At 37.2% G+C, this 12594-nt stretch overlaps 1 protein-coding gene across 2 annotated transcripts in view; it reads left to right on the top strand.

Annotated features, from left to right (window-relative positions):
- The window catches only part of dgkq (diacylglycerol kinase theta), a 79361-nt gene that overhangs the window by 12764 nt on the left and 54003 nt on the right, over positions 1 to 12594 (top strand). For both annotated transcript variants that reach the window (XM_088626445.1, XM_088626454.1), the window contains exon 2: positions 5336 to 5415. In XM_088626445.1, the coding sequence (XP_088482571.1) occupies positions 5336 to 5415 (80 nt within the window). The remainder of the gene's footprint in view (positions 1 to 5335; positions 5416 to 12594) is intronic.

Raw genomic sequence — 12594 nt, forward strand, 5'->3', positions numbered from 1 at the left:
GTTAGCATTGCAGCCTTTGAGAACGGGGGCCCCCGGTTCAATTCTGGACCTGGGGTGCTCTCTGTGTGGAATTTGTGTATCCCACCCCTGCTAGTGCTGGTTTTCACCAGGTGTTCCAGCTGCCTCCCACAGTCTGAAGGAAAATACTGGTAGGTAAATTGGCTTCTGGGAAAACTGACCGCAGGTGTACATGCATATCTGTGTGTACCCTGTGATGGATTGGTGTGCTGTCCCAGCTGTACTCTGCCTTGTACCCATTGCTAGCCTGGATCTCCCCCCTCAACCCTGTATTGGATAGAGCAGTAAAGCCGTTAGGAAATGGATGGATGGGGATAATAAGGATATTAATCCTCTTTAGTGGGACTGTATTCACTGAGGGAAGATGCTTGAGTTTTGGAGTTGGCTTCTTCATGGCCATATGGTGTTGTCTGAACTTTTTATACTTTACAAAGTATTGCTGAAGATTGGGGGAAAAAAACCCTACAAAAAAGAGTATTTATTGTTTGTAAACACTCTTTGTTTAGTATGCCTGTAGTGCTACATTCTAATTTTACACTGTAATTTTCTCTTTTTAAAAAAAACAAATTGCTGAGGCATGATACAACACTTTGTTTAACATGGCTAGTAAATAATTATGCAACTATTTAAAAGATGCAGGTGTTAGATAGCCTTTGAATTTGTGCAAGATTAATCAAGCATCTCAGCACTAATTAAACTTTTCTTTTTCTGTGCTGTTTTTTCTGAATGAGAGCCAAGATAAATTACAAGATGTAATTTAATGTTTAGTGGGGTTTTTCGCTATCATATTAAAGACAAATTAGGAACCACGTTTTATAAACTTGGAATGCAGGTCAACTTTCTGTTGCACAACAGTCATAACAGCAAAGTTAAAATGGTCTTTCAAGTGCTTTTTTTTCTAGTTTTAAATGTGAATTTAATAAAACCAACTCAATACGCGTTTCCCTAGTGTTTGGATTTCTTCAAATTAAAACAGAGATTGTGTACTTCACAGCAGACTAATAAACATTTGTTTATTGAGCTTTCAGAAATTGGTTTAAGATTGTATTATTTGGTATTTTCAGCCATGTTGTCGAAGCTGATAACCTGATAACTGTTATATAGCTGATAGCTGATAACTGGCTTGTTTGAGCACATTGTTGCATTATAATTGTCTCAAAACTAGGGGTTAGATTCTAATGATAAACTTATATTGAATGTTCTCAGGATAGGAGTGGCATTGTAAGCAGATAGTCTCACTTGGTGCTTTATTGCATGTGTCTGGTTGTTGTTTTTTCAAAAATATTTTTTTTTCTGAAGGAAAGACATAATACCTTTTAAAAAGTTGCAAAAAAGGGTTATGTAGGGTATATACTGCACCTTGGTTTGTACTTTGGTGGTGGAACTACTTTGGATTGCTTTAACACCTTCCTTAAAGTGTAAAAATAATCCCAAGGAAGGAAAAAAAAATAACAACAGTGTTGTCATATTGAAAACACTGCCAAAAATGGAAAGGTGTCGGAATTTCTTGCATACCTAAAGGTGTAGGAATGTTTGTTATGTGAAGTCGTTGGGGAATTCAGCATCCATCATTCTGCCTTATTAGACTACAGACTGACAGGAAGCCCAGTGATCACCTCAGACCCAGTCAACCTACTAGACTCTCAATCGCGAGAGGAATCATTCCCACATAGCAATAACTGTGGATTGTAATAAATCTGACCATCATAAAGCCGATTGCCGTGGTAAGGGGCCCTTAAAAATAGCATTATGATTCAGTGTCGCAGAGTTATGAGACTATAGTATGTATAGCAGCATAGAATGCCACCCCTAGCATTTTGTGAGACTGGGGTTTTCTGTTAGCACCTAGTTGTCTGGTGGTGGCAGAGAATGTGATTCCTAAAGAAGCATGAAGGCTGTGCAGCAGCCTGCCTGTTCTTCCCGCTAACACCAGTCTCCACGCAATCCCTTAATCTTTCAACACAAAGCTTGCTCCCACATAGCAAGGGCCACTCAAGACGGTGTGATGCGTTCTGGGATCAGTTCAGCATCTCTTGGACAGATGCTAAGATGGGTCCGTCGGCTGTCAACATCAAATGACGTCATTGCTCTTGTGTTTTGACGCGGAATATTCCATTGTTCTCCGTGCAGAATCTTTGCCAGTCTGTGCCAGTGTTGCTTGCATATCCATGATGGCGCTAAGGGGTGAAACACCAGGGATTTGATCACGGATCACGGATGTCCATGGGCTTAGAGCATAGGGGGTGCCACTCTCTAAACAACGATGAACTTCGCTGTGCCCTTGTCTTTCACCAAAACAGAATTCCACAGTATCTAGGATTCAGGGAGCGCACGTATTTCTTCTGAAATTTGCGGTTGGATTTCTAATGGATTGCAAGTACACAGGGCACAAAAGTTCTTCATTTCTTTCTGGATGTGTATGTACTGTATTTCACACACTCTCAATCATGCTTTAGTATTTCAGTACCTTACTGAGTTCTGAGTGACCTACTGCTCAGAATAAGCAAGCCAACACAGAAGCCGTGTCCTGTAATCTATTATTCTTTCTGTGCAGTTGATTTCTTAATCACTCACTGGTTTTGGTCTGTTGACTTTGTGGCTTGTTTTGTAACGCAAGTGTCGCTGCTTCCTTCGTATCCTGTTGGAGGTGTGACAGTTTTGCTTCTTTGTCGCACTTCAGAGGTCAAGATAAAATTGATTATTCTTCTAATGCTCGCAAACATGCTAGGGTGTTGCGTCACACAGCTGAATTTCAAAACGACTTGAAATGTCCTTTCCAAAAGGCCCCTATACGATAAGGTGCCACGTATTCACAGGCTAATCATTTGATAAGAACCCTTGCTAAATGAGATTACAAGTATGTGTTATATATATATATAATATAAAATTAATATGAATGTTCCTGAATACATGCAGGTTTTTTAGTATTAACTATTTTTATTTTTGTGTGCTGCTTTGAGCCTGCTGTACTTACAGTAAACATGATGTAATAAAATAGTGCACCAAAAGTGTGTTATGTGATAAGAGAAGAAAATTAAATATGGATTTACCATAAAATGTTTTCATATAGGGGAAAACAATGGGGAAAAAGTCTAGGTTTTACCCTAATTTGACAATTGTGCAACTGTGTGAAGTCTATCAATTCACATAGTTTATTCATGTATTAAATATATTAAAGTATAAAAAAATTCAAGGTTTTAACATATCCTTATTCACAAGAAAAGAGCGCAGTTTGAGATGCTTAAGAAAACCCTTATCAGTGATTCTCGCTCTCATTGAATAAATTAATATTGAGCTTTTGAACTCGTGAGCTCCTGAATAAAAGTAATTTCTTACTTTCAGCTTCGTGAATTTTAAATGTGGTTATGCACTTTTCCTCCTTGAATTGAGTTGAAAAAACAGAAACCTTAACGATAAACCGTAATTAAGCCCAAATTTTTCCTACCAAATGATTAGCACCTTCATTGAATCAGTAGCTATTAAAGTTGTCTACTGAACACAAAACATATTCAAAGCAGATACTGTAGTTATACTGCATGTGGAATAAACAGATCTCCATTTACAATAATTAAAATTTACTAACAGTGAGCATTTGTATTGCAAAGGACTAGGTTAATCGTACAAATCTACTGAGTAACAGAGAATGAGAGTCCATGATTTGGATATTGCCTTCATTTAAGAATCTAATCACTTTGTTTTTTTTTGGAATATTAAAGTCCTGTATTTGTATAGTTAATGCCTAAATATTACTTGGAACATAAGCAGGATACAAACAAGAGAGAGCCCACTGAACCCGTTGTGCTCGTTTGGTTGCTAGTAGCAACCACATGATCACAGAGTCTCATCTAGAAGTTTCTTGAGACGTCTAGGCAACCTGTTCCAGACAACATGCCACCAACTCAGTACTTTGCTATCAAAATGCAGTAAATAATAGATAATTTTAAGGTGTACAATGTATAACTTGAAGTATATTCTAAAAGCTACTGTAAAAGAGCAAGGTGTAGGTTTCTTAATTTTTTTCTTTCAAGTGAATGCGTGCCTATAAGAAGGCTAAGAGTGAAGCCGGGAGGTGACTTAGCGTGACTTAAAAGAGCCTTATCTGTGCGTATGAAAGAAAGAGCTAAAAGAAAAAGCCTGCTGCATTTTCCATATTACTGTGATAAGTGCCTTCACTAAGAAGAGCAGCATGAGAGGGACATTTAACAGTTGTTTAGACAGCATATGGTTTGTGTGATATAAGCTTTTTTTCATTAAAGAACTGTTCTTCATAGCAAACATGCAGGGTTGTCATTCTAATAATAGTGGACCGGTTCTTCGTTTGTAATGTTTTTGCCGTAAATACCTTGGTAAACCATGAACATTTTCATCTTCAAACAATAAGGCATCTTAGAACAGAAAGTTTCACCAGGTTGTTACTAGTAAAACAAATGACAGGTTTACCACACATTAAATAAATGTCATACACTTCAAATGACATTAGTCATGTAGCTTTTTTTAGTGTTCGGTTTATCAAATCACATTTAAAAAAAAAGTGTACATTTGTAACACATTTGTAGGGTCTAGAAGACTATAGCTAGCTCTTAGAAAACTATTGGTATATGAGAGTTTGAATAAGAAGAATTTAAATGACCTTTTTTATATCCCCTTCTGTATTTACATATTAGCTGCTCACCTTTATCAAAATCTGATAAAACTTTATTCTATTATAGATGTGATAATGAGGTACTGCACATGGCTGTCCCACAAGCACCAGTTGCAATTCAGAATATCTTCAGATGAGTTTTAGAAAAATGTAATATTCATTAACATATCTTCAAGGTACACAAATACTTCTCCATTTCACTATTGTTGTGAGAGGTGACTTTATATGGGTGAAGATTTTGTTTCCTTTTTAGCAACTACAAAATAATATTGAGACATTCCACTTCAACTACAGTGGTTTGACAGGTCATTACAGCTCTCCACTGCTTACTGGTTTTATTGATGACTTTGAGGTCACAAGTATAATTAATATAAAATGCCAAAGCACAGGGATCACATTCTGAAGCAGAATTTCATAGACTGCAATACCGAATGACCACAGTCAACACTTCTAAGAGTGTTTTTTTTTAATTCCTGTAAAATAGATTTTCAAAAAGAACTTGTGTAGTAAATATCTTCTTGTGTGGGTGGAAAATTCAATGAATAACCATTCTTTTGGTGTTCTGATGAATGTCAAAACAGCTGTTTGTCATGTGACGGTTTTCTGCTTCGAAGTGAAGTAATGTCATCCAGGGAGGCGTGAATCTCATGTTGCTGTGTCCTTTCTCCTTTGCAGTGTGCAGTTTCATGTCCCATGAGAAATGTCTTAAGCACATGAAGACTGTGTGCTCCTGCATGGCCCCAACTCTAGTACGGGTGAGTTTCTGTTGAGCCGAGTGTTTCTTTGCACCTGCTGTTTTTTCCCCCTATTTTGTACTCCCTTCCAGTAGCAGTGGATAGAAATATTGCATCTTAATCTTAATTTTCTACTGCCTCATAAATAATTTTTTTGTGGTACCTCATTTAAGTTTGCTAATCCTCATTCTCATTTATTACAACAAGGCATTAGCGAATATCCTTGTTTCAGGTAGCCAAAACCAGTCAAACTGTACACGTGGTGCGTTTTAAAGATTTTTGCGCATGTTTCAGAAAGAAATCCTCTGTAAATGTGAAAATCTGGCATAACACATAAGAGAAAACATAAGAGATGGAAAAAAGTTGAGATTTGTCAACTTCATTTTAATGGAAAAAATACTTATGAAGTCCTCCTCAGAATTAATTTAATATAAAGCTTTGTATGTTCACCTAGTAATATTTGGCTTTGATGATACTTTTTAATGCACAGAACCAACTTGATATGGGCGTGTATTTTCCTTTATCTAAGGTGTATTAAAGTGAATGTTTTTGTCCAAATAGATAACAAATCTAAGGTCCTTTGTGACCTGTAAATAAAAGCCACTCTGGTAGCTACCGAAGAGCTACCACAGCTTTTGTTGTATTAAAATAGGTTTTTATCTGTGATTGGCATTCTTCACAGCCATTCTTAGTTGTTAATGCCTGAACTTCACTGAAATGTGAGATTTGTTCATATAGTAAGAAATTCATTACTGTGCACTAAAAGCTGTGGGAGTAGAATGAGTATAGTATGCCCTAAGAACATTCCTCCCTGACAGAGTTTCCCTTACGTATTGAGGTCGAAATCATATGTCTGAAATTTCTTCCATCTTTTATGTTATAAAGAAAAGTTGGTAGGACATTCTGTCAAATAGAACAGTATCTTGCTACCAGAAAATATCATCCATGTATACAGCATTGCGAAACAATTCACAAATGCTAATCTAAACACTGGGTCTGGAAAGATGAACCTTAATTTCTTGTCATTTTGTGATGTGCAAGTCCATGCTGACAGAATCTCTGTCAGAATAGCTGTAAAGGTGTTTGTGTGGGACAAATTCCAAGATGGCTGCCAGAAATGTTTGTTTATTTTTAGGTCATATTTCTGCAGTAGTTTACTAATGTCAAAATTACATTTGCAAAGTTCACAAAGGGATTACTTTTTAATTTCTACATTTGATTTCTGGTTTTGCAGTCCTCTTTGTGATATTTAATATTAGTGAATATTTTAATTGTAGACATTTTTAAAAGGAAAACAGTATTAATGACCAGTGTAAATAAGACTTTATAATGTAACAATAATGCTTCAGTGTTTATATAGTATTAATATACAGTAGAGTCGTCTTTAGTGACAAGCAGGGCACTGTGATAAGCAAAGTTAAGCAACAGCTTTTTCCATTGTGCTTCTCTTCAAATTTATTTTAAATCAGATTTGTTTTTGTAATTCAAGACCCCATCCCAAAATACACTTTTCCATTAAAATGTTAAGCCATATACTCTGAAAGTGAAAACATCTGAGAGATGCTCAGTGAAGTAGATGTCTTAATTTCTAAATTATCACACTGCTTCAGTGTTTGTCTTAAAGTACACGACTCTTCAGCCACTCAATATTTTTCAGGATGTTGTGACATGTTATCTAATTAGCGAATTTATTATTTAACATTTTAGTGCAGTGGTGATTTACGAAAAAGCTTATCAAGAGAACAGATTGAACATTCTCCATTTTAAACATAAACCTTGTGGAGCCCTCCCAAGTGTGTGCGCAGTATTTATGACAAAAAGAAAAATAAGGATCATCAGGATAAGGCTAATCTCAAAACTTTTTCTCTAATCTTCAGACCTTTTATAGTATCTTATTTAAAATGAACTTTTGCAGAGTATTACATGTATCTATCAATAAAGTAATCGGCAGTACCTTTTTTTACTCATGGATTTTTTAAATCTGTGCCAATTAAACTGAAGATGAAATATGCATTGGTTGTGTTAAATAACTGAGGAAATAAATACTTTCAATTTAGCATATTTATATGCGTAGAGCAATATTGCAGCAGTTTTGAAAAAATGGAGTTCCTAGAGTTAGCTGAGTTTTTTTTTTCTGTGGCAAAAGGGAAAGCCATGCACATTATTTTTCTGCATTATTTTCATTATTTTGGTTTTAAAAACACATCCTTGGTTTTGTGGGTAAAGTGGCTGCATATCGTTCTTGACATCTAGCTTTGTCACTGGTGTTGTCTAATGTGCACCTGAATCTTAAGTGTGAAATGGTGTTAATAGAGTTGTTTAAGTGGAATAAACCTTCTTGTTATTAAGCAGGCTACCCAGTTGTTGCATGGAAGTGTTTCCATTCTATTTCATTTAAAATGTTAATGAAAAAATCATTAAATGCTTTCTTCAATAATCATTTTATGATAGGGAGTTACAGTGCAGAAAGCAGAGTGCCCCATGTCTATAGGACCCCAATTATAACTTACCTGTATATTGTGTCATCCCATTATATATTTACATTGACAATCATTTGACAAACTGTTTATTCACAAATTGATAAATGCAGTCCCATTGTTACCTGAGGAAAAACACCCTAGTTTTATTCCAGTTATTGCAAAATGTTGTTGTTTTGGAAGTACCTGTGGACCAGTTTGATTACCCTTTTTATCCCAAACTGTGTGAAGTTTCAGTTCTTTGGCTAGGCCAGATGACTCATTTCCATGAATGAGAGTTGTCTCATTGTGGACTGATCGCCTTGGTTTGTTGTAGTGCTTATCTTGGAGTAAAACGTGTACAGTTTTTTCCTGCATTCTCTTTTTGCAAGAACATCAGGTTGTTTCAGCATCCCAGGTTGGGAGCAAATATTCACTGCAGCCTTTCAGAGCAATGCATCTTGATGGCTGGCCCTCGTTTACTGGCCTGAAATTGTGTTTAGGGATGCAGGTAGCCACATTTCGGTCTGGTGTCTTGTAAAACCCAGTGATTAAAGTTATAAAACCCAGGTGAAGTTGTGAATCAACTAAATATGAAGGCAAGTGCCGACACTGGTTTTTCTGTGTTCTTCAGCACCAGAGGGGGTCAACTGGAAAACAAAATCGAGAGCAGCTTCTGAAATTTCACTAGTATTATGGAAAGTAAATAGCGATGTGGTTGAGGATGTGGTAGTGACGACAAAATGAAAGAAGACCTGTGTCCTTAACGCAGTGGTCTGAAAGCACTTAATGTGCAGTGCACTGTTCCTAAAATAGCAGATATTACCCATGGCTGACAATTTGGAAGCAATTACACCATTTAATATTAACTACAATTTCTCACTAGAAGGCATTGACTGCATTGTTTTATCTGACAAATGAGCTAGAAATTGTGACAAAACTCTTACCGTTCTTAAACATTTTGTTTAGAATGAATTTTTCAATTTTCCAATATTAGATATATATATATAAGGTTATAGTGTACTAAAACTTAGTTTTTTAGCTTAGCAGCTTGAAATAAATTATGTTAAGCAATATATTCATGCCTCTTGTTCTTTACAGGCAAGGTCTGTTTAACTAGGTTAAGTTAAGGTTAAGTTTAACTAGGAAGGAGCATTTAAAAAATGCAGTAAAAAGTTTCATAATTGAATTTCATTAAATCTTCCCTTCCTTACAAAGGAATTTCTGAGCATCAGTCAGTGTGCAGAATTTATTTTTGTTTTAAGCGTAAAACACTTCTGAAATTCTCCTTTCACAACAAATCCTTTCTCCTGAAATCCTGTGTGTGAGCCACTTCTGTTTTTAATAACTTATGATTTTGTTTTGCACGTTTTCTAGTTCCTTTCCACACAGCTCGTTTGTAGGTTTTATTTTGAAGGATTTACCATGGTCAGGCAGTTCAATATGAGCTACCCAAAGATGGAAACATTTAGAAACTTATGAAATATAATAAACCCCCCTGAAAGGCAATTCAGCATTGGCTGTTTATTGCATTATGGAAATGGTTCACTGTATTTTGTCTTGGTTAAAGACTTCATCTTAAGCACATAATTGTTGCTAACATGAAGAGTCCTTGAAAAAATTGGCCCATTTATTTGCTTATTTTTCTTCTCTGAGCACAGGCTTAAGCACATCCGTGGAAGGGAGCAAAACTGGGTTTACATTTATGTCACAACTGTTAATGTACATTCATTAGAGGCACACCATCCTTCATAATAATTCGGGCAAAAGGAAAAAGCACTAGGCACTTCTGCTAATCCTATTTCTAGTAAGACAAGAACACATCACGGGGCTTGTTAAATCCACTATTCAAACAAAAGGAAATGAAGACACCTCCTAAAGCAAAAGTTCCCTCCAATACTTCTGACTTTCCCAAATCTAACACATGAAAATAGGTCGGCTTTGTTTACCTTGTATGGGATGATGAGTCAGTCACCGAACACACCCTTCTATGTGCTTTTGAATAACCTTTTAGCAGTACCCAGCAGTGGTGCATCTAAAATGTGCTTTTCTTTAATTCTTTTAGGTGAATTTGGTCAAAGTGCACTAAGGAGCACTTCTACACTGGATAACTGATGATTGAGAAAGATACTTCCATGTAGATTATTATGTACCTTGCTGTTTTTGATAAAATAATTGTTTTGAAGGATTGATAAATATGGGGCTTTCTTGAGCCCTTGGCCCCGTAGTTTGCTAGTGCCTAAACCATAGGCATAGTTGTGTGCTCTTAGTCTCACATTATGCTTCTGGGACAGGCTTCGGCTTACCGAAACCCTCACCAGGATAAATGACTTTCTGATATTATCTTACTGTTGTGGGAAATCCCTTCATCAGAGGAGCAGAACACAGTCTTGCGTGGATTCAGTTGTTTTATTGAGCTCAATAATGACATCAACGCACGTTGGGTCTGCCCCGCAGAACAGACAACCTGCAAGGGTTTCCCAGCTCTTATATACAGTATGATCTCAGGAAGAAGTTTTGTTTCACCGCTTCATGGGTATTCGTCTTTCCCTTTGATGTGAGTTGACCAGTTCGTCCTGTCCCAAGTCCTGTCCTTTGATGTAGCTGTCCTTTGATATTTAGCATGAGTTGACCTGCTGAATCCTGTCCCAAGTCCTGTTCTTTGATGTGTCCTGTCCCAAGTCCTGTCCTTTGATATGTAGTGCCAGCAGCCACATCACTCTGCAACTCACAAGTGGCAACCCACTGAAGCTAAGCAGGTGTGAGCCTGGTCAGTACCTGGATGGGAGACCTCCTGGGAAAAACTAAGGTTGCTGCTGGAAGAGGTGTTAGTGGGGCCAGCAGGGGGTGCTCACCCTGCGGTCCATGTGGGTCCTAATGCCCCAGTATAGTGACGGGGACACTATACTGTAAACAGGCGCCGTCCTTCGGATGAGACGTAAAACCGAGGTCCTGACTCTCTGTGGTCATTAAAAATCCCAGGGTGTTTCTCGAAAAGAGTAGGGGTGTAACCCCGGCGTCCTGGCCAAATTTCCCATTGGCCCTTACCAATCATGGCCTCCTAATAATCCCCATCTATGAATTGGCTACATTACTCTGCTCTCCTCCCCACTGATAGCTGATGTGTGGTGAGCGTTCTGGCGCACTATGGCTGCCGTCGCATCATCCAGGTGGGTGCTGCACATTGGTGGTGGTGGAGGGGAGTCCCCATTACCTGTAAAGCGCTTTGAGTGGAGTGTCCAGAAAAGCGCTATATAAGTGTAAGCTATTATTATTATTATTATTAGTGTAATTATTGGAGCTGCTTAAAATATGTTAAGACAACCGACGTATTACACAATGTGTTTGAATTAATACTGTAGTGCTGAATACAGATCAATTATATATATATATTTTCCATCAAAAATATATATATATATGTTTTATGTTCTACTTCACTTACTTACTGTACATGAGCAACATGCCACAATCCAGCATAGTGCTACTGTAGAGTGCTTGTGCTGGAGCATTATTTCTGTTCCATCCTGGTCTGTGTTGTGAGGCTAGTATGGAACTACAGGAATGTCACTCACTGAGACAATACAAAGCCATGACAAAAATGGTGTAAATGCTCTACTAATATGTTTATGCAGCAATGTTATTAATTGTATTTAAGACGTGTTTTTTAAAATATTTTTTTACATTTATAAATCCTTCCAAATGGACAGTTGCACTGTTTTACAACAGTGGAAAACAGAGTACTTTGAATATATCCTTTTTGAGCTTAAGTTTTTTTTTATTTAGATCATTTATTATTTTGATTTATAGGGAAGGGGGAAGCCTTGCTAGATTTGGGACTGCTTTTTGTTTTCTTTTAAGATTGACAAAGTGACATGTGGCTTGTTAAACAACTGTTCCTCGAGGTCTCTTCAGCTCTAAGTTCCCACAACCAATTAATAAATTAGCAGCTGGTGAATCACAGTTTGATTCTTGGTTCCCCACACATCAAGCAGATTTTCCTTGAAGTCTTGATTCTAGCTAAACTTTTTTGCCTGAAATTAAGCTGCAGTCATTGTAGGTCACATTTGTCTCATGTCTGAAACACATACAACTATGAATTAAAGGTGATATTTTTCTGGATAATGCTACAGTACCTTTTCACTGTCAGGCTGACTCTCCATTGTTTTAAGCATAAGAACATGAGAAAGGTTACAGACGAGAGGAGGCGGTTTAACTTATCAATCTCATTTGGCAGTTAGTAGTTAATAGATTCATGGATCTCATCCAGCCAGGGCATTGGCTTCAACAACATGGCTGGGAAGCTTGTACCCTTCTCCCAGCAGTACTAGCGAATAGTCCTTGTCTCTGTCACTGGCCATTGCTACGAAGCACCAAGCAGTTGACTTCACTCTGCTTATTAACAAAATGCAGCTTCATTGGCTAGGTGAAAATTTCCCCCGGCCTAGTGTTCATAAAAGAAAACACTGCTACTGGCTTAGTACGATCATTTTATTTCTTAAGATAGTTTAAACACAAGCTTGTTTTCATAGGAATTGCCCTCACTTTCCCCAGGGTTAATACTATTGTTTTGTCAGTAACGATAATATTTTAAGTTCTGAGATCACAAAAGAAGCTTAGCTTGGAGAAGAGAGAAGGACCACTTATTCCTTCCTTGTGTATGGTTAACAAAAAATGTCTTTCATGGTAAACATAGTCATTTGAATTTTACAGTATATTTTTGTGTGGTTAGTTGTTTTAGTTACAC

This window comes from Lepisosteus platostomus, chromosome 1 (genome assembly GCF_059453375.1).
Source record: "Lepisosteus platostomus isolate fLepPlt1 chromosome 1, fLepPlt1.hap1, whole genome shotgun sequence".
Classification (NCBI taxonomy): Eukaryota; Metazoa; Chordata; class Actinopteri; order Semionotiformes; family Lepisosteidae; genus Lepisosteus; species Lepisosteus platostomus.